Source organism: Lycorma delicatula, chromosome 11, assembly GCF_047948215.1.
Source record: "Lycorma delicatula isolate Av1 chromosome 11, ASM4794821v1, whole genome shotgun sequence".
In the NCBI taxonomy this organism is placed as follows: Eukaryota; Metazoa; Arthropoda; class Insecta; order Hemiptera; family Fulgoridae; genus Lycorma; species Lycorma delicatula.
Window position 1 is genome coordinate 21,405,692 of NC_134465.1, and position 27,906 is coordinate 21,433,597.

General features: G+C 29.3%; 1 protein-coding gene across 1 annotated transcript in view; it reads left to right on the plus strand.

Moving 5' to 3' along the window:
- The window catches only part of LOC142332478 (paired box protein Pax-6-like), a 202,164-nt gene that overhangs the window by 29,259 nt on the left and 144,999 nt on the right, over positions 1–27,906 (plus strand). Inside the window, exons 2-3 of the mRNA XM_075378928.1 lie at positions 5,237–5,257; positions 19,799–19,964. Coding sequence (XP_075235043.1) covers positions 5,237–5,257; positions 19,799–19,964 — 187 coding nt within the window. The remainder of the gene's footprint in view (positions 1–5,236; positions 5,258–19,798; positions 19,965–27,906) is intronic.

Consider the following 27,906-nt stretch of genomic DNA (forward strand, 5'->3'; position numbering starts at 1 on the left):
TTCTCTAAATCTAACTACCCCTTTAATAAAGTCTAAAATAAGAAAAAGAAAATTTTAACAAAATCTGTATTTTAGGTCCAGTTGCTATTTTTGGAAAATTAGTCATGTTTTGATAGCGATATAAATGATGTATAAAATACGAGTAAAAGTTTTTAATAATCTTAAAACCGACGAGAGATAGAGTAAAAGAACAAAAAAACATTTTAATTTTAATAGATGCGGCTAAATTTTTAAAATTATTTATTTGAAGGTAACAAATCTGCTTTAATAAAGTATTCTCTACAATGTCTCTGAAGAAAATCGTAATGGATTTTTTACTATATCCCTCCATCCCCTTAACGAATTAAAAAATAATAATTAATATGATTAATGCCCCGTTTATAGAAATATTTAAACCAAATTGAAAGAAAATAGATTTGGTCAATCCTGCGATACAACGCCAAAAGCTGGCACAGCATTTGTGTCGCACATACACACAGCGTGAATCACGAAGTTCTCCCAAGATTTTCATAATCTATTCTACCGCTGAAAATAATGGAAAACGTTTATATAAGCATATATCCTGAAATTCTTTGCGAGTTTCGGCTAGTGAATAATCTCGCTCGGATTTAAGCTACCCCGGTGAAAAGAGGTCGAACAAGATTTTTAGGATGTTAATTGAGGGACGTAATTAGTGATTTCTTGTGGTATTTTACCAGAAAAATTGAATAATATAGGTTTCAGAACAGTATCTGCAGTAATTTTTGAGAAATATGGTATGAAAATCAATAAATTGGAGTAAAAAACCCTGTTTTATATATTTGACGTAAATAAGTCTGTTAAATGGGTAATAAACACGTAAATATTTTAAACAAAACTTATAGAGTATTTAATTTTTAACAATATTTTCTAAGATAAATTGAATTAAACAAAGAAAAGTTAGAAAGATTCAAATTTTATTAAGAAATAATGTATTATTCGTCAAAAAGGTACTTATCTAATGCAAAGCAAAACCAATCGCTTTTAGTGATTGTTAAAAAAAGAGGATTGATATAGAAATTTACCTGGAAAAATCAAGGAAAACCATGAATAAACTGTGATAACAGCATCACAAAATAAATAAATAAAATAAAAAAATTAATATTTCAGATTAATATGTTAAATAAGTATTATATAAAATATTATCAATAGAGGATTTTGGAACATACTTTACCGTCTTTTAGGGAGATTTCATAAGGAAGCTACCTATTGTAATGAGTACTATGATTCGACTTCCGAAAAATTTCGAAATATCTTCGCGTTTCACATCCCCCAGACCCCAAAACCACTGTCAGTTAAAAAGTTTATATACATTTATATATATATATATATATATTTCACTTTCTTGTGGATACGATAACTGCCGTAATTTCACGCCAATCTCTTTCAAATTGATATATAAAATATAACGATCCAAAATCTGGGTCGAGTTCGTTAATGCGAAAAATCGGATTATGGGAGTGGAAATGGGGAAGCTTTTTCGAAAAAAAAACAACAAAATATCGCTACAACTTTCTTATCAAGTAAAATATCGAACCGGTTTAAAGTTTTTACTATTCTTTGGATTAGGGCCTAAAACTTATCTAAGTAAAGTTTTTTTATATACCAACCACTGGCCCAGGGGGTGGCAAAGATGAGGTTTTGAAGACAAAAAAATCTTAACCTCCCTTAATAGGTACAGTATCGAATCGGTTTAAAGTGGTCGTTAGTTCTGTATACATTACCTAAAAATTTTGTCTCAAACAATTTTTGACTTGACCTCACGGCAAGGGATTGCCAAAATGTTATTGGAATTGTAAAAAGGTGGGGCTTGTCGTATTCTAAACATGTGAAACTTTTTTCACATTCATTTATTGTCGAATTGAGTAATTTGAAGTTTTTCTTACTTTAAGATGAACATTTTTTTTATCCCCTACTTAGCACCTCCGTCTTCCGGCGTGCCGAAAGGGATTTTTTATAATTATTTTATACAATTTTTTTTAAATCACCTTTTTTTAGTTTAAAATATTTCAAATTATGCCTTAAATATTAACAGAAGAAACTTTATACGAAATTTCTATACAATATCTTATTTTTATTTTACCAACATCGAAAGAGATTAAAAGATTTTCTTAGCTAATTACATTTATATATGCAGATGTTTAAACAGTTTTTCTTGTAGAAACTAAGCAAGATTGTGATCAAATAGACTTTTTTATTTAATTTTTACCTTTTTTTAATGAAATTAAAAAAAATATAATCGAAATTTTTAACTCTAATAATTTATTAAAAAAAAAAAAGAAGAAAACACGTATTTTTTTAAAAATTATTCGGTTACCGTCAAAATTATTCAGCTTTTAACTTTGAAATTCAATTGTTAATTTTCAAATGAACTTTATCGGTCCGTTTACAAAAGAATCAAATCATTAAAAATGTTTAATTTTTATAAAATTAAAAAAAAATTATACATTAGCTATAATCTTATAATATACCGTACTAGAGAAAAAAGTAATATTAGTAAAATACCAAAATTTTAAATCTTTATTAACTCTTCAATGAACAACGCTGTCTGTTTTATAGAATTCGTTAATTAAATGATAAATTGTATTATCTTACATAAAAAATGTAAAATAAAAAATCAGTAATTTATTTTAAAATTAACAAGCCAAAATTTTACCATTAAGCTGATCTAAATAATGTGTTTTCAATTTAAATAAATTTTTATTTAGTTCGTTTTATTACTTTCTTTTATAGATATATAATAAATTAATTATATTTTACGCATGGATTTATAATTAAGTGTAATTTCTTTAAAATAAAAATATCATAATTCACGATAATAGTACTTTTTTTCAACGAATAAAAGATTTAGCGTAGTTTATACCATTTACAATAAGTTACTGTACTATAGATTGGTGTTCACTACATCACGTTCAAGGTCATTTATCATAAACTTCTTTCATAAGTTTGTTTTTATGAAAAAATAATTTTTTTAAAAACAAAAGATTAAATAATAATCTAGATTTTTTAATGTAACAACATTTTTGTTATATAAAGAGTTTATAAAATAGAATATTGAGGATTTTAATATCTCTTAACTTTGACTTAATGAATCGCAAATAAAATGAAAGAATGAATAATTCTTACAGTTTTTCCCAACAGGCGTTTAATGTGAATATCTCTCGTCATACGGGACATATCCAACCGTTCGTTCCGTACTTTAACAAGCTTTCTGGAGTAATGGAAGTAATAACTGCTTCGATCTTGTGTCTCAAGTAAGATAGATCACTAGATCTATCTAGCGGAAACAAGATCCATTATACAACTCCAAAGGAAAAAAACGACACGGGTCAGATCGGATGACCTCAGAAACCAACGCAAATAGGTTCTGTCATCGGGTTCATGTTAGCCGATCCACAGCAGAGGAAACCCTCACTTAACCGATCCCACACAGAGTTATGCCAGTAAGGAGATCTTATTGCTTAAACCTTCTCTGGTCCATCTTGCGGTTGAGGAAAGAGCCCCAAGTAGGCGGTATATCAAAATAAGTAACTTATGTTACAGTGCTTCAGTAAAAAAAAATGGCTCATAATCTATAGTACGACGTCTGATGTGGCAAAGAAAATGTTTAATTTTAGAGCTTCCCTGTCGCATTGTAAGAATTCATAATAATTTTGCGACCCCCAGATACGGAAATTATGTTTGTTAACTTTTTCACCGAGATGGAATGTTGACTCGTCACTAAACATAATAAAAACAAGAAAGTCGTTATCTTGTTGGTGCGACATTTTGATCGCGAATTCGGCACGCACAGCGTAGACGGTAGGCTATAAAGCTTGTAACAGCTGTAAATGATATGGAGGAATACGTAAGCGTTTCCTTAAAACATTCCAAACTGTTCACTGCCCTTACTGCGGCGACTCGAATACCCCAGAACACGTGGTGTCCTGGTGCCCGCAGTGGAATAAATACCGCTCAGTTTGCTCGGCGATTACCCGATCGCTCTGGGTGGAGAACATCATCGCCACCATGTTGCTGACCCCCAAGAGTTTTGATACCGTTGCAGGGTTCGTGGCGAGGGTTCTTCGGGAGAAGGATCGTGGACCTCGGGGATGAGGGACAGCCCTCTGCGGAGCTGCCGTTCGCACGTGCTTGCACGAATGAGCGGTAACGATGAGGCACGGGGACTCTCGCACCCCCCGAGCGAAAAAGACCCTGCGGGGATGTTCCACTCGGGGTGTCTCCGTTAGAGGCATTGGCATAAAGACCGAGTCCCGGCTTCCGGAGTGGGGACCCAGGGACGGCATAGTCGGGCCTGGTTGATCCTACTCTGAAGGTTTGAGGCAGGCGCAAAGTGAGAACCGACCGGCGGGCCGAGACGTGGAGGCCCGTTTGAGTAAAGGACACTCGCCTGGGCTGTGTAAATACTTAACTGCAAGATCTGGCCAGAGGAAGAAGAAAAAAAAGAGAAAAACTGTTCACCGGTATCGCTAGTTCGAGGCTGGCCTTCTTAACAGAATTATTACGCAGGAAACACTCCCTGACATGTTCAGCATCTTTTCAAACACGTTCGGTCGTCCCATATTAATCCCTTAATACGGAAAACTGGTCGTTTCAAACGATTATGTCATCGACATATTTCACTATGATTCGGAGTATCGCAATTAAACTTTCTACGGAACGTACTTTGAATTGTTACTTCAGATTCGCATTTAGCAAATTGCAAAACACAGAAGATTCTCTAATCCAGAAATCGGCATCTTTGCTAGTATTGCGGCCAAACAGAAAGATAGGGAATCAATCTACGACCATGCGCACAACTAACTGTCCTTTTTCATTTTAGACTTAAATCAACACTGTATATCTCATCCAAGAGATATTATAACACATTAAAACCCCGGTACTCTATTTTGCATGCTCCGTATTATATTTCTCACCGAACAGGTTTTTCTTTTACGAAACAGTTTTGTTATTTTCTAATCTCTGATTTATCGTCTTTCCTCGAGCAACAAAATATATATTCTTTGCGCACGTGTTTATTCCGCTAGAAAGACTATAGAAGTTTAATTTTTTAAAAAATAATCCTTTGCTGACCTTGAACGTATTGTTCATGACAAAATATTATTTATCTAGTTTTAGAATATTTTAAAAATAATATAATATACTAGAAAATAATTTATGTAATGTATCTAGGACAGTGTATTCTGTGTATTCCGGGTTTTGTATTTTATGATTGCAGGATTAAGCCACATCGCTGAAGGTAACTCATAACAACAGCATTGAAAATTCGATGTCGGGATAATATTTAACCCGATATAAAAAAATATAGTAAAGAAAAAGAAAGTAAAAACGAGCGGTTATGTAGACTTCGCATTCATTTTCCACTTTATTTGAAACCACACGGCCTTTTTTTAATTAATAATAAATGTTTTATAATTCTTTATCCTAAAAATATATTTAAGTTTATAAATTACTGAAAACAATAATAATGAAAAAATCAAACATTCTTTTTTATATAATAAAAAATTATTAGTACCCATCCGATATAAAAATTTTTCTACAATTTTTTTTCATTAATATCGATTTTTTTATCAGAAAATCGATAAAGACCTTTTCGATTTTCATCAAAACTTAAATTTTTACTGGTATCAAACATGTTTTTACTATCTTACTTTTAAGATATATATGTAAAATTAATTCGGATTATTTTTAAAATACCGTTATAATAACGCTTACAGGCGGCCTAACATGAATTACAAGTCACTCTGGATAATAAAAATCACGAATAACAATCATTCAAAGTCAATTTTCCTAAGAAAAATGACGAGTTAAATTTTTTTCGATTTTATATTTCACTGAAATGTATATGTATACCGTTTCAAAAAAGCAAACAAATAATCGAAATACAGATGCAATTCAGATTATCAGTTAATCGTTCCTTCACGCGTAGAATGAATGTCATTAATTTCAGTGAAAGCAATACGACTGGTATTTATTACTTTAGATGGGTTATAACCAATAATAAATGTTTTATTAAACTTTGTAAAAATTAATTAATGTGTAAATGTAACATTAATGTGTATTATTGTGTAAATAAATTTGTAAATAGGAATATAAAATACTAAAGTTCAATAAATAATAATTTAATTCTCAATAAAAATAAAAAAGTAAAATAATCTTAGAAAAATTTATTTAAAGTGAATTAATCTGTTTAAAAAGTTTTTAACTGAGAATAAAAATTACGAAAATACGTAATAATAACTTCTAACAAAAATATTCACAAAAAACATACAAATTTTTGAATTATTTTTTTCCCATATATTTAATATTTCAGATGTTTTTTAGATAAATCCTGAAAAAGCCTAATTTTAAAATTCTAATTTTTAAGGTATCACTTCGTTTAAAATATTGAATACGTCATAATTATTTAAATGGATATGTTACAGTAAATTTGATTAATCACCTCCAATGTTGGAGAAATTAATAAATCTAATAAATAAATAAATATATAGTTCAATTTATTAAATATACCGGTCATTTTACATATTTTTCGTATTAAAATAACAACTCGATTATAAGCAGTAATTACTGGATTTATTATTTAAGTTACAATACTGTTAATTAGTCGAGGTTAGCGAGCGAAGCGAGTGTATAGTTACACTATGTTAGATACTAGATCGTGGATACCGGTGTTCTTTGGTTATCGGGTTTCAATTAACCACACATTTCAGGAACGGTCGACCTGAGACTATACAAGACTACAATTCATTTACATTCATACATATCATCCACTGAAGTATTATCTGAAAGGTAATTACGGGAGGCTAAACGGAAAAAGAAAGATTGTGTTGATTCCATGTACTGACTAATCGTACGTATGTCAACATAACCTACGCTCTCTTCGCTCGCTAACCTCCTCGTCTAATTAATTTAAATGTAAATTATATAAGTTATTCTCCAACGTTGGAGGCAATTAGTGAAATTCACCGGTAATTATGCATAATCACCGGATTTAATCAAATTTACTGTAACAGATATCCTGCATCTAAAATTAATGAATTTTTGAAATGTTATTGAAAGAAAACGGGACAAATTTCTGTATTAGTACGTTAGCGATTCAATACTACAATTTTAATATTAAAAAAAAAAATTACGACGAGCAGATTTTTTTATTACAATATTTTATGTATTAATTATAATACGATCGACGTGACGCGGAAGGAAAGTAACGTTGCCAAATTCATGCACACAGCCAAACTCTTAATTCTCATCGTTTGAATTAACTCTAGAAGACACTTTTACTAAAATCAAAAACTGCATAAAACTACATAAATTTCTTTTTTTATAATAAAGTTTTTTTAAAATAATAATACATATTATATAAAATTTCAAATTTACGTCCATCAGTCATTTCTTAACAAAAAAAAATATATATATAAAATTAACAAAAGAGAACGCGTGGTATCAATTATTTTAGTGTAAAATGTATGATAATTTTTTTATTTAAAAAACAGACAGATACAGTAAAAATAAAATAAACAAATGAAGCGGAGAATTATTTTTACCGTATCTAAGTCTGTATATAAAATAAAATAATACGACAAAAAAATATACTGAGGTCTTCATAACCGCTCTGGAGGGGTCAGTCCATTGACAAGATCATTCTTAGCTCTCTCACACCGCTAATTTATTTGATTTGATTTTAGTTATTTTGTTTGTTTGTTTGTTTCTACTTGGTTTTTTTTATTACATAATGAAAATAGTGTTAAATACGCAATATAGAAAAGAAAGCTAAATAAGAAATAAATAAGTAAATTATTCTTGTGAGGTTTCTCAGTGGCATGTATAGGCTTATAGAATTCGTAAAAAGTCATGAAAATCTTTCTAACAATATGGCTAACGAGATGTTGCATTAGTTAGTATTAGACAATTATTACATATAATCGGTTTTAATACTTCTTATTAAATAATAAAATATAATAAACAGAAATAAGTAATAATGAAATTAAATAAATCTTTATCGGTTCGATTGCCTTAAAGAATTTTATACATATTGTCTATCATTATGAATAATGTCGTATTTTAAACATTAAAGTGTACAGAGGATGTACAGCACGTGTATAATTTAACTAAAAAATAATATTTTTTTATTATTTTAACTTTTATTAAATATAAGTGCCATGTTTAGCTCTTTTTCAATATTGCGTTTTAATTACTGTTTATAAATTTTAACTAGTATTTAATTAATTAATAAGATAATATAATATAATTAATATTAAAAATAAGATAATACGCTTCTTTTTTTTTTGATAAGAGAAAAAGAGTATTTAGTAATATAGTATAATCTAATAAAGAAATACCATGAAGGTACCCCCACTCTTTTCCGCATAGTACAGTAGTCGGAGCTAAAACAAATAACTATCTATATATTTTTTAATTACTTAACTAATATAGGAAGAGTTATTTATTATTTTATAGTATTATTTAGTATTTAGTATTTTATAGTTTATTATTATTTTATAGTATTATTACAATAAGCCTTGTGCAACTAGTAAAAGATGCTGATAGGGTATTTATATGATATTAATATTGATTAAAAAAAAAAAGCAATACCGTTCCTTCACTATGAAGAAATATTTTTAAAAACTCTTTCCTGCAAAACTGCCTTCACTTAATGGAAAAATAACGAAAGTTAATAAAACAAAAATAAACATAGATGAGTGATACAACTGTTATAGTTATAAATACATATAATTACAGAACGAAATGCGATAAATAATGTCTTTAATAGTATATTATTTTTTTACGTTCAAATATTTCTATATTCTCAAAAATTAATTAAGAGATTTAACAATTAATAACAGAACTTACTGGCCAACAAATCCTTAACAATGCTACTGTTTTAGCTTAAATAATAAAATAACACAGATAAAAACTAATTATGAAAATACACCGAAAAACCCTGTATATTTCTCTCGAATTACAAAATGATTTTTGGAAGAGTTCTGTTAACATTTTTAATAGTTTAAAATAAAAAACAAACTTCTGGTACCAGTAGAAGATATTAATAAACCAAATACAGATCAAGTGAACACGTAAAATAATTAATACTTAAACGCTTTCTGCTTAAAACCATCATCAGAGAAATAATACAAAATAGTATAAAACAACATTTTTCTTGGTTTTCATTATATTAGTAATTGACAATTTTATGTAAGTGAAAAAATTTGATAACTATTAAAGATAAATATTTTTTATTAATAACCTGTTGATGCCGTAAAGCGGAAAGCGCTCAAATATATATATATATATATAATCCACTTTTTTAAGTTAATCTGAGTTTCATTATAGATTGTAGAATCGTTGTACTTTTATATCATTGTTATTTTTAATAAGAGATGATAAAAATGGATTCCAGATATCCATCGAACAACTAAGTCCTGGTGTCCAGTAGATAAAACGAGAAGATTTAAAAAATAGATAAAAAAAATAATGATTCATGAATAAATAAATAAAACTTTAATAAATATTCAGGATATTAATTAAATAAAAAGATATGAAACAAAAAATGAAAGAAAACAAATACATTTACATTTCACGTTCTTTATACGTAGTCTTTTAGATTAAAAGAGAGGTCTATATATATATATATATAAAACGATAAAAAATAAATAAGACTACTTAGCAAGCCTACACGCAATGTCCCCTTTTATCTTTTAAAATCAAAAACAACCCAAAGCTTTTATTTTCAATTAATCCCTGAATCTCTTTCAAAGTGAACTAGATAAAGAGAAAGGTATCACCTACATAATTCTATCTCATTCTTCACCACCCTTCACCTACAATATAATCCTTCAAATTCACCCCCTAAAAACAATCATGTAAAGAGACTGGAGGCGGTATATTTGCTATACTAATCCCGTCGTTTAAAACCACCCCCTGAATTAAATATACCCCTGAGGGCAATATAGGATTTACGAATGCCTTGCTTTACCGCATTCAATAGTCGACGTGCATACATCGTGTTACGTGTAGGAAGTCTATAACATACTTTTGTGTATATATATATATATATATATATAGAGAGAGAGAGAGAGAGAGAGAGAGAGAGAGAGAGAGAGAGAGATAGTTCAATCTATAACGGTTTTATAGTAAGGTTAAAAAACTTATCCAAACTCTTTACTTACCCATAAGCTTATATAAGTCCTATAAGCTTACCTATAAAGTCATTTTTTCAAAAAAATAAGTTAAGAAAAATTATGAAAAAGAACTTTTATAAAAATAACTGTCGCAACTTCTACCAAATATAACCTACCACATCTTCAGCTGAAACATCAGAATGATAAAAAAGCATAACGACACAGATAACAGTAAAATCTTAACCAAATATTTTCAAAATTTATTAAATTGTGAGAAACGAAAAGAAACTTTTAATTTCCAAATTAACAACCGTAACGTAGAAAACGCCACACCTCCGGATTTGGATAAAATTCAAAACTTAATTATAGAACTTAAGAATAATGCAGTTTGTAGGGAAAATTTAATTACAGCAGAAATATGGAGGAAAGTCAACATAAATGCAAAAGAATCCCTAGTCAAAAATTTTACCGAAATGTAGAGTAACGTAATAATTACAGAAGATAAGGAGAGTGCATTCATCCACACGCTTCATAGAAAAGAATTCAAAACAGACCCAAATAGCTGCAGGGGAATTTTACTTTTGGAAGTTACATACAAAATTCTATCTAAAGCACTTCCGAATCGCGCCGAACCTCAACCGGGTTAAATATCAGGGTTGATTTAGGAAAATAGATGTTGAGCAGAGCAAATCATTAATCTCAAAAATATTATGGAATATTGTAAATGTTAAAATAGAACATTTGTTTTATCGTTTATTGATTTTCAAAAGAATACGATTCGGTAGATAGAACATCACTTTTTTAACATTAACAGGTTTAGATAACAAAACCACAAACTTAAACAAAGCGACATTAACAAACACCTATTCTAAAATAAAATTTCTGAGAGAATTATCTTATCCTTTTCTCAACGAAACCGGCATAACACAAGGAAATGGGATTTCTCCACCGCGTTTTAACTATGCTCTTGAAAAGGTAGTTAGATAGTGGAAGAAAAAGTAAACAAAAATAGTGGAATAAAATCGGGAACTAAAGGATTAAAGATTAACTGTTTAGCTTTCACTGATGATATGGCATTATTAGTTAAAAACTAGAAAGAAGTACAACAACAAATTAAAGAATTAGAAAAACGGGTTGCTAAAGCGGTATTGAAAATCGCGTTTGAGAAAACGAAAATTTCGACTAATGATAAAAAATGCCCGAATTTCCTTAATGGAGATAGTAAAAAAATCTGATGAGAAGACCGCATGACTTCCTTGTACCCCTATTAAATTACGTATACACATTTTTTGCTGCATTTCATTTAAACTTATATCATTGGAAAGTTAGATGCCATCCTTCAATTCTTTAATAAAGTGGACAGTTACGCGATTGCTGAAACATTAATTTTTATTAAAATCAAATATTTATACGATTATTAATTCAACAATCTTGAAATATTAGGAAAGAGTAAAACTCACTTTATTACTCGTATTACAAGATCAGTATAAACGTATCTTTGTGAGTTGCTGATTAACAAAAGTTTTAGATTTCTGGTGTGTCGTATAAATAAAAGATAATAATAATTAAACTATTCCGTTTAGTGAACTCTGTATACCGGTTACAAATGTTAATTTCGTTCGACCTTACGGTGTAAAATATTCAGTTTTTATTATTGAATTATTTGGTGAATAATCAAAAATGAAAAAGAAACAATCATACAGGAAAAAGAAAGATATCAAGAAATATATCTCAAAAAAAGACAAGAAGATGATTATGAAGGAGAAGAAAATGTTAAAACCAAAGAAAGAGTTAAAAGTTTAAGAGATTTTAAATATAAACAGGAAGAAGATGTTAAAACCAAAGAAAGAATGAAAACATTAAGAGATGATAATAATTTCATTTGGATATAACTCTGGAACCGATGAAAATACCACTTATGATATATCGTTGGAAAGCTCTTGATGAGGGCTTATTACTGCAGTTAAGAAAATGTCCAAAATCCAAATTTGTTTTGAATTTTAGGCTTTTGTGAACACTTTTGGTTCAATCGATTGCAGTCAAAAGGTGAGGTGCACAACTAGATATAACAACAGCCCTAAATCCAAAATTTCAACATCCTACGTTAATCGTTTTTGAGTTATGCGAGATACATACGTACGTACGTATTGAAATTTGAAAACCGAAATTTTTCGCGATCACAATACTTCTTTTACTTCGTACAAGGAAATAAAAATAGAGTAAACGGATAGTTTTAAATATCACGGAGAATAAATCAAGTGGAATTCTTCAGATAAAAAAGCGTTAACAGTTAGAGCTAATAAAATGGAATTAGCTTTGCAATTAACGAAAAACACATATAACAAACAGTCTATATTGGAACTCAAAATGTTGACACTATAAATCTGTGATAAAGCCGGATGCACTTTATACCCCAGGAACCCTCAAGACCGTGCAACAAAAGTCTACGAGAAAATTTAGAAAAAAAGAAAGGACAATTATCATAAGAAAACGTTTAGGTCCTAAAGTTCAAAATAAAATTCATTATTTTCATACGCTACAAAATTTTCATTTCATATTCCCATGCCCAGGCGTCCAGCTTATATGGTGAATTAATCATCCAAATAAATTATATATAAAGATAAAAATTATTCAAAAGAAGCTCCAGAAGTTATTTAATACATGTTTGATCTTTTTAAAACAAATCCCTTCTTTTTTTGGTTGATTTTGATATTACTGTTTATAAAACTAGCTAAAAAAAAAACTTCAAGGTGTAACGTCATTAAAAGTACCTACCGCATTTAAAAGAATAGACTTTATTGTATTACTTTTCTTTCAGTAGAATATTAATTTATAGAATAATTCTAAAAATATTACATTATTTTAATTTTAATATAAATTATAATTTTAATTATAGTTTTATAATCAAAGAATTAATTTATATTGACGTTTTCAATAATAGGCAGCATTTTCTATCGCTAAAAGTGTAAGAGCGCGTTTTATATGAAATTAGATAGAATTACTCATCGTACAAAATTAAACAGTATAATTACCACTTCGACTTATTTTTAATAAAACATTATATTTATTTATTACCTACTTAATTTTTTTTTTAAATTTATTTCTATTACATTAACATTAAACTTTTTAAAAAAATTAATTTTTTATTATTTACCTGATTAATTATTTTAGAGTAATGTATTACATTTAGAAAACTACTTAATAAACTACATATTCTAATATATTTATAAATCCAAACGTCAGGAAATTATTTTGTTTTATATATATATATATATTTTAGCTGCATCAAACCAGTCAAATGACTGAAGACAAAAAAAAAAATATATATATCATTTTTACACAGCCAACTAAATTCAACCCAGTAGAAATTATTAATTTATTGGTTTTACTTTTCATTTAAAAAAACAAAAAAAAAAAACGAAAAAGTATTAAAACAATATTACCGCAAAATAGAGTAAAATATAGCTCGCGTTGGCGAAAAAATAAACGAACATTGTGTTTGTTTACACTTTTTTATATTATTTTACAAATGGTGCCTGTTAATGAAAAAAGAAACGTTTTATGTAAAATTTTATAATTGTACTAAAGTCAACAAGAGGTAAAAGCATGAGTAAACTGAGTAAACGAAAAAAAATGCTGCAAAACTTTGATAAAATGAATAATTTCAGAAGATTACATGTTTCTTTAGTAAGTAAAAAGTAAAATTTAAGTAGATTGTAAATTTCCGTTGTTTTTTTAATACATATTAATACTGTTCATTTATCAGATGTAGAAAAAACTCGATAATCTGTCATGTTTGAAATCAAAATTAATTAAAGCTAAAAAATATAAACTCAAAATAAATTAAATTTTAAATCGGTTATAACACTGTACTTAAAACATATCTATTACTAAAACACGTTGATCTGTTTAATAGATTCTTAAAAATTAACCCATCGGGTTAGTCTAGTAGTAAAACTCATCATAAATCAGCCGATTTCGAAATCTAAATTTCAATCAATCCTAATAAGGTAGATATTTTTATTCGGATCTGAATACTAGATCCGTGGATACCGGTGTTCTTTGGTGGTTGAGGTTCAATTATAACTAAAAGTCTCAAAAACGGTTGGCCCGAATCAGTTCAAGATTCCACGTACATTTACAGTTATACTCCGGTCGTTAATGACTAATTGTTGACGCGGCTATAAATAAAAAGATATAAATTATTTAAAAATAAAATAAAAAAACCATTCACCAAAAAATAAAAAAAATTACAACATATTAGTGCTGAACATTATTAATGTCCGCACTTCGTAAAATTTTTATTTAGTAACTAGCAGACACGGCAATGCTTCGCTATTGTTAGATTTGAGTATATATATACAGGTGATTCAAAGAAACGGGAAATTTTGAAAGTTGTGTTGGTAGCCGTGGGCGATTGGTACCACTTGATAAGTGGCGCCAGCCTCTCTACCCTAACCTGCCATTTAGTTGTCACGGATCCTTGGAGTGGTGCGCAACGTGCATTTGCTATCAAAGCGTTTTACAAAAACAATGACAGTGTGAAGGGAGCGCGTACAGAATTTCGCCGTCATCTTAATCTGGGACGGCACGACCGTGTTCCATCAGCACGTGCAATTAAAACACGGATATCTAATTTTGAGGAAACCGGTTCGGCAATGAAAAAGAAACCTCCAGGCCTTGAGCGAACCGTCCGTACACCACAGAATGTTCAAGCTTTACAAGATGCTGTCACTCCAAGTCCACATCGGTCAATCCGTCGTCTCTCAACATCTTTACAATTACATAGTTCAAGCGTTCGAAGAATGTTAGGGAAGGACTTGCAATACCATCCGTACAAGTTGCAGATCGTCCAGGAATTGAAACCGAACGATGCAGTTGTGCGAGGACAATTCTGTAATGTAATGCTTCAGAAGATAAACGATAACGAAGAGTTTGTTCACGAACTGTGGATGTCAGACGAAGCGCATTTCCACCTCAGTGGATTTGTTAACGAGCGAAATTTCAGATACCGAGCACAAGAAAATCCTACGCGGCTACACCAGCGTCCGTTGCACAGCCAGAAAGTGACCGTGTGGTTTGCTATGTCATCGTACGGTGTTATAGGCTCTTATTTTTTTGAGAATGACAACGGTCTTGCGATTACAGTGACGTCGGCTCGTTACATAGCCAGGCTTGAAACCTTTGTTGTGGAACAACAAAAGAGATTTCCACCGATTCTTAACACAGCCTGGTTTCAACAAGACGGAGCAACGTCACATACTGCACGAATATCGATGGGAGCTGTACGCCGATTGTTCGGACAACGTGTCATTTCACGAAATGGTGACATTAGATGGCCTCCCAGATCGCCTGAATTCATGCGCATATTTGAATGGAACGTTGTGTTAAAATTTCAAAGAAATCGGTGAAGAAGTTTCGGAGATTTAAGATTTTGAACAAACGAACATTTACATTTTTATTTATATAATTTTTTTTTTACATTTACTTTGTTAATAGCTAGAATCTCGCAAATGAATTTTATAGAGATTGATTCCTTTCGAATTTTAATTCTACGAGATGCGCTTTAAACTAAAAAAAATATTCTGTATTTATATAGAACGTATTTAATATTGGATTACATAGATCATAACAGTAGGTATATGCTATCCCACGAATAACAAAATCCAACCGCACCAGGAATTGCTTGGAAAAATCAACCGCGATGAAAAAAATTATTATAATAATTATTAACTTACAAAGTATAAAATTAGCGAATAAAAAAATACTTATACTTAAATATTATTACTTAAAAATAATAGTAAAGTAAATTTGTGAAATATTAAATAAATTTATTCCTCTAACCAGTTTTCCTGCCACTTCCGGTCTGGGTGTCTGTATATATAGGCAAATGCAACTTCTGCTATCGTGTTACCAGGCCTGACATAGTTGTAGATAAAATGCAATGTAAATGTAAATGTATCGATAAATAAGTAACTTGGAACAGGCTCACGTCGACCGCTCCTGAGACGTATCTTTCTGTTTCTGTTTAGCCTCCGGAACCACCGTTCAGGTATTACTTCAGAAGACGAATGAGGATGATATGTATGAATGTAAATAAAGTGTAGACTTGTACAGTCTCAGGTCGATCGTTTCTGAGACGTGTTGTTAAATGAAACCCAACCCCCAAAGAACACCGGTATCCACATTCTAACATTCAAATCTATATAAAAGTAACTACTTTTACGAGGACTCGAACCTTAGTACTCTCAACTTCGAAAATCAGTTGATTTTGTGATGATGACTTTAAACACTAGACTAACCGGTTACTAAATAAATAATTAAAATAAAATTAAAAATTTAGTAGAAAAGTAAAGAAAAATTTCCCATCTGGAATATAATTTTCCTATATCTAGTTTAAAAAATTTTGGATTACAATTTTTTTTCAATGGAATATCAGATGAGAAATTTATTAATCTTATTTGTCAAACCGAGCAAAGAAATACGCAAAATGGAGATTAATAAAAAAATAAATAAAAAAGGTTAAAAAATTAAAAACCTCAAATCGAGTTGTTTAAATCATAAAAAATATCTTGTTTATACAATGGAAATAATCTGATTCAACATATCAAAAATTGTTATTATTTCAGTTAATGGTTTTTTTTAGATTTACCGCAAGACTGCTCCATTGTTCAAACTATATTTCAGATTAAGAAAAATTGTTTGACATTTTAACACACCTAAATTTAAAAATAAAAGCAAACAATTAATCATAAATTAAGAATAGTGTTAAAGTCTAATTTTTGCTAAAAGAAAAAGTAGACATTTTAAATCACTGTTTATTTCATTATAACACCCCCCCCCCCCGCGTCACCATATCACCCATTTCTCGTTCATATTATTATTCTGTTGATATCACGTACCAAAAGAAATATACTATTCATTTTTCGAAAAATATTTTGAAATAGAATTTTTATTTTAACGTAATCTTTGAAGTAACGAATTATAAAGTATAATGAATTATCGAACGACGATTTATCGAGTTTTCAATAAAAATAAAAGAAACAATTATTCTTACGTAACTTTCTCGTACGGGTCGGTTACTTTTAAATATAAATAATAAGTATTTAATATTCGAAAATAACAAACCGATATAAAATTTCTAATAATAAATAGTGTACATTTAAAGAAAAATATGCATATTGATTTTTTAATAGAAACTCTTTTAAAAAGAAATAAAAACATAAAAGTATGGAGGATAATATTTAAGTACGGAAACAGTTTATACTGCATATCTGAGAGGTATTTGTAATCAGAAAGAAATGGGCTCTACATTAAAAAAATCTGCATTACGATAGGTTTTTAATTTTTGTCCGCCATATTGAATCAAACTTAATTTTTTTAAATACGAAGATGGAAATATGATACACGATTTCAATTAAAAATTTTACAAGAAAAACAATGGTGAAACCCGTTTTTCTATTAATGCTTTCGTTATAGAGTTATAAGTATTCGAAGATGCAATGACGGAAAAATCGTGTTCAACAAAACGCGCTGCATGAACAATTTTATTACATTTTACATTAATAATGCACATAAACAGTGTTCCTTATTACTAAATAAATAACAACGTAACAACAAATTAAACGGTTATATCGACTGATATTATTTGTTTTAAATATTACAATATTTGTTTAATAATTTTAAATAAATGTTTTCGATCGTTACTAATTACTAATGAAATAAATTTTGAAAGCATACCATTCTACAAGGTAATTGTAGATTCTACAATGGTATTCTACAGTGTTCAAAATGCTTCTCCTCTACAGCGTGGTAGTGCGCTAAGCTCAAGAAATATCCGTTTATAACCTGTTATATCTGGTGGTACACGAACAGATTCGTTAAATTATTTTTCTTTTCGATTCGTCAATGTCTGTAGGTTTTGTTTTGTAAACGTTTATGCTTCAGGACCACCCAAAAAATGAATCCAGTGGAGACAGGTCTAGGGACCCGGCAGCCCATTCTACGGCTCCTCTACGACCTATCTGGCGATTTGAAAATTGCTCATTTAAAACTTACCGTGCCCTTAGATAACAATTAGGCGGTAGCATATTATGTCGAAACCATACGTTATTATTTAATTCTTGTCCAACAACTTCCCGGATATTTAGTAAAATCCTATCGGCTAACAAGTTGCAATAAGCATTTCTTGTAAAACTGTCATCTAAAATGAAAGGCCCTAAAATACAAAGACTGAAGATTCCCGCCCAAACTTTCACTTTATAACGTGCTGTGTATGACCTTTTTTATTATTATGAATTATAGCACTGTTTTATGTTCGTTATTGTACGCATTATGAATGTAAAATGCAATAAAATTGTTCATGCAGCGCGTTTTGTTGAACACGATTTTTCCGTCATTGCAAATTTGAATGCGTATAACTCCATAACGAAGTTATTAAAATAAAAACAGGTTTCACCATTGTTTTTCTTGTAAAATTTTAAATCGAAATCACGTGTCATATGTCCACCTTCCTGTTTAAAAAGGATAAATTTGACTCAATATGGCGGACAAAAATTAAAAACCCTCCGTAATGGTGATTTTTATTAACTATGTAGAACCCCATTTTTTCGGCCTGCAAATACCTCTTAGATGTACAGTATAAAACTGTTTCGGTACTTAAATATCACACGGTATATTAAAACTGATCTTTATCGTATGAATTTAGATATTCCAGTAGTACGAATATAAAAGTATTATCTCGTTCTAGGATAAATCAATACTAACAAATTCACTACAAGACGAGACTATTTTCTTAAAGAATTTAAGAATACGAGAGGTAGGAAAACAGTGTTGCCAGATTTTACAATAAATTATCAACGGGTTTACCAAAGAAACTCTTAAGAGATTACATACTCGGCACAAATGTAGCAACACTGTTTTTTTATGTTTACGTTACAAAATTTCGTTCAATTAAATCAGCCTCTAAGTCTCACCGCTATATATACCTATCATATAGACTCACGGTTAATAAAATATTAAATAATTATTAGATTTTAATGTAAATAAAAACAAATATAATTAATCTAACAGAAAAATAAATAATAAACGCTCGATCGTTTGCGGTGTTATTCATCATCAGGAAAAAATTTCGTTTCATTTTATTTATACATCAAATTTTTAGGCCCTTTTCTCCAAGTTACTTGAAATAAATTCTAACATACGATTGAATATTATCAAAAAAACATAGATCAATTTTTTTTATACGTCTGTTGATGTTATTCCGAAAGCGTTCGATTGTTTATTTTTAAAAAAAAATCGAATTTATACTTTTTAAAGATATTTTTAATCGATAGAAACAAAAGGAAAAGTATGGAAAAATATAATAGAAACGTTAAATAACGAGTATTAAAAGAAAAAATACGATAGGTCGATTCAAAAATTTTGTTTACGATTACTTTGACCTCTCGTAGTCTTTATATCTGTCTAGATTAGTTTTTTATTTAGTTAATTTTAAGTAAACTATTAAGTTAAATTATTATTTAATATCTAAATTTTATTAGCGTTAGGTTTGATTTTTTATTTTCTAATTAATTCAGGGTTAATAAAAATAGAAAAAAAAAATTGTAGAAATTTTTAGAAAACGGGTATGAGAATAGGGGTTATATATTGGTTGTGGTTAGGGCACAGCGGTGTGAATCAGCTAGGAGGGGTGTTTGTCAGCGGACGTCCTCTGCCTGATTCCACCAGGCAGAAGATAGTTGAACTGGCGCATTCCGGAGCGAGGCCCTGTGACATATCACGTATTCTACAAGTATCGAATGGATGCGTCTCTAAAATTTTAGGAAGGTAAGTAAAAATAATGTATCTATTCTAATTTATAATTTTATTATTACGATAATTTTTGTTTATTTTTTTTTTTTTATTTAAGGATAAGACTGAACTTATTATCTAAGGAAAATATTTTTCACAGTTAAAAAATAAGAAACAGAACAAGTTCTCAATTTACTCTAATCTAATCTCTACTACTGTATATTTGCAGTGTTAAAATACTATGTACAGTAAGCAAACAATAAGTATGTTAGCGCGACCGGCAATAAACTATAGAGTGTTCCGCAGATGACTTCAGAATTTTGTTTCTCTATAAAAATCAAACTAAACGAAATATTTCTAGTGTTTTTATTTAAAATAAAAATACTATTAATTAAAATTAGACGTTAGAAATACCTTTTAAATGCCCATCGTGGGTACGTTGGCAGGAATCACTGCGAACATTAAACTTTCGTAGATATTTTTCGAATACGGGAACTTCAATTCCCCTTGTGGTGGCTCGGATGTTATCTTTTAGGGCCGGAATGTTTTTTGGATTATTACTTTAAGCTTAACTTTTCAAATAACCCCCCAAAAAGAGTTTACAGGAGGTCAGGTTGCAAGCTCTTGGTAGCTAATTCATATCAGCATTCCACGAGATACATTCAGTGTTGTATGCGTGTAGCTCCATCTAGTTGAAAATAAGAGAATTGTTAGTGTCAATTTCATTTATTCTGAGGCTGTAAAAAAATTTGTTAACATCTCATTATAACGCTCTACATTCACTATAACAGTATTGCTTTCATTGTCTTTAAAGAAAACCGCACCAAACCGTAGATTTTTACGCGTAAGATGGTCTGTCGTAAATCGTTTAAGGGTTTGCTTCACCACAAATTAGGCAGTCTTGTTTATTAGCCGTACTTTTTAACGAAAAATGAGCCTTATCGCTAAAGATGACTTTATGCGGAAAAAATGGATCTGTTGCATTTTTACTTCCTTGTACAAAGTTTAGGAATTATTGTGATAGCGAAAAATTTTGGTTTCCAGATTTCAACGGAAATATCCATTTTGACCATCCCTGAATCCATTTTGACTAGTTTCGCCGTGACGTCTATACGTACGTACGTATATATATCTCGCTCAAAAACGATTACCCGTAGAATATTGAAATATTGGATTTAGGACTGTTGTAACATTCAGTTGTGCATCTCCCCGTTTGATAATTTTGACCAAAAAGTGTCCAAAAAGCTCAAAATCCATTTTTTTGGAAGTTGAACTTTTACTTAAGCGCTGTTATAAGTCCTTATTGACAGCTTTTCAACTGTATATCATAAATGGTACTTATTTACATCGGTTGCTGAGTTATAGCCAAATGAAAATGAATTAATGAAATATTTGGATTTTACAAGGGGAAGGCACATCGGTTCGAATCCGAATTCATATACATATAATTTTTTTAAACTTTTTTTTAATATAAATATATTGATTTATTAATAATTATTAACCCCTTATTATTAAAATAAAATATTTACAATAAATAACAATGCAATAATATCAATTAAAAAAAAAAATATGAAAAAAAACCGAAGTTATTAGTAAAATAAAATGTTACGTACTTTTAAAAAATGCGTATATGTAATTTAATAAGCGTACAAGAAAGTCATGTGATGTCCACATCAGATTTTTATGTAAATCCAAGTAACAAAATTTCGTTTACTGTTGGTCCTTTGCTTTCAACTCTTGAGTCGACTGAATTTTGTTTCACGTAAATACAAGTCCTTATTTAAAATTTTAAGATTCTCCGTAAAATGATCCGAGGAATGCGTATTCTTGATATTGGCGTGAAATTGATGTTGATGGCTCATTTGCTGCACTTTCTCGTACAATTTTATAATCAAAACGTACAGATTAGGCCTCCCTGGGTGCGATTTGTTTTGAAAAAACCCGGTGTTTTAAATTTTTTCACTAAATTTCTAATTCCTTGTTCAGAAAGATGATTAACAGCTCCGTAAAAGTAATGAATTTTACGATGCGTTTCTTTTATGGACTGACCATTTTCATAATAGGTTTTTATGATTTCAATACGCTGTTTTAGCGAAAGCGGGGGATTAGATTTATACGCTTTTCAACTTTGCGTATTTAAAAATTTACCTCACACAAAGAAAATATTTTGTAGTTATAGCGATTTAAAATCCTAAATCCATTTTTGGAACGATCATTACGAACAGCAAAATAAGAAAACATGACCGATTAGAAACGATGAGACTGTTATAGATTTCCTAAGATCAGTTGATTTAGTGGCTTATTACTCACCATCTGCTATCTGTGTAAACAATTAATAAATGCTGTTCATCTTAACTGTACTTCGTAAAGGAAAAATAAGTTTAAAAAAATAAAAAACCGGGCAGTAACTAAAAGTAATATAAGTTATGAAATCACCTTTGATTTTGTTGAAATTTTTAATGTACCTTATTTAGGATCTCAGTTATTAGTTACGACTGAAATTTTTTGTCGGAAACGCCTTTCAACCGAGTTACGTCCTTTTTAAGTAGCACAGTACCCTCATCAAAAGTTTGTAATTCAGCACCGTACAAGTGTAATGTACATCATTTTCGGACTAAACAGATCGGTTTCAGTGAAATTAAATTAAGACAGAAATATTATTTTATAATTTCTAAGTAATTTAATATTATACGGTTGAAGTTGTAAGAAAGTAGGAAACAAAGTTGCCGATGATTTTAATAGCCCACCGGGACGGTCTAGAGGTTAACTCTTCATCGTAAATCGGTTGTATAACAACTGACTTTTGAAGTCGAAGGTTTTGAGCTTCAAATCTTTGAAAGGGTTAGTTGATTTTATACGGATTTGAATACTAGACAATAGATATCGGTGCATTTTGGTGGTTGGGGTTCAATTAACCAAATGTCTCAGGAATGGTCGGCCTGAGTTTGAGCAAGATTAAAACACATTTACATGTCATATATAAAAACTGGACCGTTGGAGGGTAGGTTATTTATTGCTTACACAAGTTGAACAGATTACAACGTTCATAATAGGGGAAAAAATAGTATTATAAAATAAAAGAAAAAAGTATCGTTTTACTAATATTTCAACGAATCGATTAGTAAATTAATATATATATATTATCTAGATATTTCTTATTTTTTTAATGTATATTATTTTAAACGAATTAATATGATAAATATTTTAGAAGAAAAAATGTAGACCGCTGAAATGTGATATTTATACGTCGCTATTAATAAATAAATACAGTAGCTGAGTAATTCTTTAGTTTGTATATCTTTTTTTATCTTTAAGTTTATTTTTAAAAAAAAACATATTAAAAATCTTTAAACAGAATCCATATTAAAATTTCTTTGAATAAATTTAAAAAATGTGATTTCACTTATAATTAAATAAAAAAATTTAATAACAGAATATTTGAAAATATATAAGTAAAACAAAGACAAACAATGTTTATTAAAAGAAGATACAAAATCTTTCTACAAAAACAAATACATAAAAAGCGATACAAAGTACAAAATTATTCGAAATTATTATTTTTTAAATATTTTAGTTACCTTCAATTTATGTATACTACGAAAATTTCTCTAAAATTTAAACGATTCTAAAATTCAAATGAAATATGTAAAGGTTTAAACATTCATCTACAAACGTAGGCGTGGTTTGTTATAGGGATATTGTTAAGCCTCGATATTTAGCCCTTAATTATCATAAAACAAAGTTTAAACTACTTTAAATGATAATATTTTTGACTATATAAATAAAAATGTGATTAATATAAGCCTTTAAATGAGAATATGCTAACTGATAACGGTTATTTTAGAAAAATTATACATTTAAACGTTTGATTCGATAAATTAAAGACGTTAAAAAAAATTCAGAAAAATACAATTCTATTTTTTTTTTAATTACATCTATTATCGCAATAAACTCCAAATTTTGAATTAAGTTTATTATTCCTAAACTAATCCAAATAATATCGCATTTAGAAAAAAAAAATAGTAAAAATATTTCACGTCAGTAAGTGAAACGGTAAAACGTTTTAAAAATTATATAAAAATTAAAATTTTTAACGGGTAATGGATTTCTTGGGGGGGAAAATGTTCAACATTATTAATTACATGGATATTTTGGATAATTCTAGAAATTAAAACACAATTAAAAAAAAAAGAACGCCAGGATAATTTTTTTATAAATTTCTACTGTCCTCGTATATAAATTACAAAATTTATCCTACATCCCTATTGTATTTTTTCCAAAAAAACAATAAAATTAATTAGATTAATATGGAAAGTATTAGGTAAAATTATATATAATTTACTAAGTTATCCTGTAATACAAATCCAAATATATATAAACAGGTTTTCAAAAATAATACCTTCACTAAGAATCTAACAAACCTTTAGAACATGTTCTACTGGTGAAAATAAAGAAGAAAATTTGAAAACGCGAGTGTCGTGTCGGGGGGAGAAGAAAGATTTCATCCTGAATTCTGGACCTTCGATTAAAGTAAGCTAGACTGTAGTTCTTTGGATTTTATTCATAGAATATTACTCAAAATCAATTATTTATAAGTTTTATTTAATATCCTTTATATATTTATTATTTAATTTAACTAAGTATTTTAAGCCAAACATAAAATAGTGTGTTTTTCGATCCCAATCTTTTGTTTTTTATCCCAAATTTTTCGAAAACTACCAAAAACATAATTCTGGGATCTATTATTTTCAGGTCAGATTTCATGTAAGATCACTAAATGTTCACCTTAATTTAGGTCTCAAGAATTTCAGTCTAGCTTAATTCCCCGACGGCCCAGAAATCATTCGCCAGTCGATAATCGCTAACGAAGCGTTTCCAAACCTAGTTTACATGAACTTTCTTCTTTATTTACACCAGTATAACATATCATGAGAGTCTTTTACATTCTTTTGTACGTTAATAGTTTTTAAACCAAACCTAATATTAGATAGATTTCATAAGAAAGCTACCTATTGTAACGAGTACCATGATTCGACTTCCGGAAAATTTCGACATATCTTCGCGTTTCACATCCCCCAGACACAAAAACCACTGTCAGACCAAAAGTTTATATATACATTTATATATATATATATATTTTTTTTTTTAATTCTTGTGGACACGATAACTGCCGTAATTTTACGCCAATAATTTTCAAATTGATACATAAAATATAACAACCCAACATCTCGGTCGAGTTCGTTAATGGTAAAAATCGGACCATAGGGGCGGAAATGAGGGGGCTTTAAAAAAAAAACAAAATATAGCTATAACTTTCTTATTAAGTAAATAAAATATCGAATTCGTTTAAAGTTCCTACTACTATTTGGATAAGGGCCTAAAGCTTATGTAAGTAAAGTTTTTTGATATCACCAACCATTGGTCCAGGGGGTGGAAAAAATGCGGATTTGAAGACAAAAACATCATACGTTCCTTAATAGGCACAGTATCGAATAGATTTAAAGTGGTCGTTAGTCCTCTAAACATTACCTAAAATCTTTATCTGAAACAATTTTTGATATGACCAACCCTTATGACAAGGATGACAAAAATATTGCTGGAATTGTAAGAAGATGGGGCTTGTCGTCCAACCGTTCCAACTTGCATGTCCAACCGTTGTCGCATTGAGTAAATTTGAAGTTTTTCTTAACTTTAAGATGGAAATCTTTTTTATCCGCTACTTAGCACCGGTGAAATCTTGCTCCACCTTACGGCGTGCCGAAAGGGATTTTTTTTGTATTTAAATGGATCTCAAATATCAAGAAATGAAAATAGAAAACTGGAAAGGAATTAATTTTGTATAGATATAATTTTTTCATGTTTCATATATATATATATATAAGGAAACTAAAACTGTTAAGTCATAAAAAATAATTTAAAAAAACATACATCCAGATAAAGAACATATTTATATTTTTGTACTTGTCTGAGCGTTATTATAACATTTATTTTTCCACCATTTAACAGGAACGGTATGCAAAATGGATTAAAATTAACGGTTATAATCTAAAAGAAAAAAAAATACAAAGAATTTAATTGTCACATATACAGGACAGATTTCATATGACCCATTACTTTTATCGTCACTCTTGTCATTAACACGAATACTATGCGTGATTTCTGTATGTGCATGTGCGTAGATATGCGTGCGCATATGAGTTCATTAATAAATTGAAATAAACGCTTTCAAATTGCGTTACATACAACAAATATTTTATCGTACACATATCAAAATATTTTATGTTTAAAACACCCTTCAACTCTTGCATTTACGTATTTAAATAAATGGGATATATATGCAGTCGCTATATTGAGATAACGTCAATAAATTCCAGACCATTGATTTAATATATGGTTTATACATTTAGTACACACGGTCTGTATGTTTTAACTGGACAGTAAACGCTCACAGTTATACGCACAAAATAAAAATTCGACTAATATTTCCTAAATTTTATTCATTTCACTTTTCATTATTCATATTCTGTAGATTATTTAATATCGAATTAATAATGGGAAAAATATAATTTTATTTTTTTAAAAATTAAAACAAAATATTTCCTAAAAAAGCGAGAAAAATATAATTATGTTTAAATAATGTTATACAGAAAGTTTGTATGTAATTTTACCCGCATAAATAAATTTTTAATTTGATTTATTCATGACTTTAACCACCCGTTTTCATAATTATTTTGTACATCTTTGTACTTTCTTCGGATTTCAGATTTCCACGGAAATTCATTTTGACCATCCCGGAATTCATTTTGACTAGTTTCGGCGTGACGTCTTTACGTACGTACGTACTTATCTCGCATAACTCAAAAACGATTAGGGGTAGAATGTTGAAATTTTGGATTTAGGACTGTTGTAACATCTAGTTACGCACCTCCCCTTTTGATTGCAATCGACTAAACCAAAAAAGCCCAAAATAAAAAAATATATAGATTGGACTTTTTCTTAACTGCAGTTAATGTCATCAGCCTCACGTCATAAGCTTTCCAGTGATACATCAAAAGTGCAACTTATTTTCATCGGTTCCAGAGTTATAGCCAAATAAAATTTAAATTAATAAAATATTTGGATGTTACAAGGAGAAGATCCAAATTTTTTTAATTTAAATATATTGATTTGTGAATAAATATTAACCTCTGATTGTAAAAAGTTTTACGATAAATAATAATTCAATAATAACAAAAAAATATTAGAAGTTATTAATGAAATAAAATTTGATGTACTTTTCATTTTAAAAAAATGTGTATATTTAATTTAATAGGCGTACAAGGAATGCATGTAGTGTCCACATCAGATTCTTTTTATTTTGCTTTAATACTCCCATCGTAAATCTTTTTTATATAACATAAATAGAATTGTTTTAACGGATAATTATTTTGTCTCCGCATACGAATTTAGGATTTCAAAAAATGAACGCAATAATTACTTACTAACGGATTATTATAGCGTGAAAATAAGCCTATATATTATACTAATATTATTTTCAAATGAAAATTCAAAAAAATCAATAAAAAAAACCAAGAGAAGTCTGCCGCAGTAATTGCGTCACAAGGACCAAATTCCGGTTTTTCTTAAACTTGGAAATATACCTAAAAACCCTATTTTGGCCTTTAACTCTGGTTCCTGTGAACCGATTATCTTAAGATCAAAACCGGTTAAGATTTGCGTCCGGTAGACCAGACCAAAAATTGTTATACATACACATTTACGTATGTACCGTGTGGCCCACGCTTTTGATTAAGTATCACTAGTCCATCGTCCCATTGATTCGATTGAAACTTCACAAACTTTTTAACGAAGATTCTAAAAATGTTTTGTGAAAATTTCTACCTTCTAGAATTTATAGAGAAACAAAATGGCGCCTTTCAAATAAAACCTTTTATTTTAGACGTCTTATTCATTACAAAATAGCTGGTAAAAATCATTA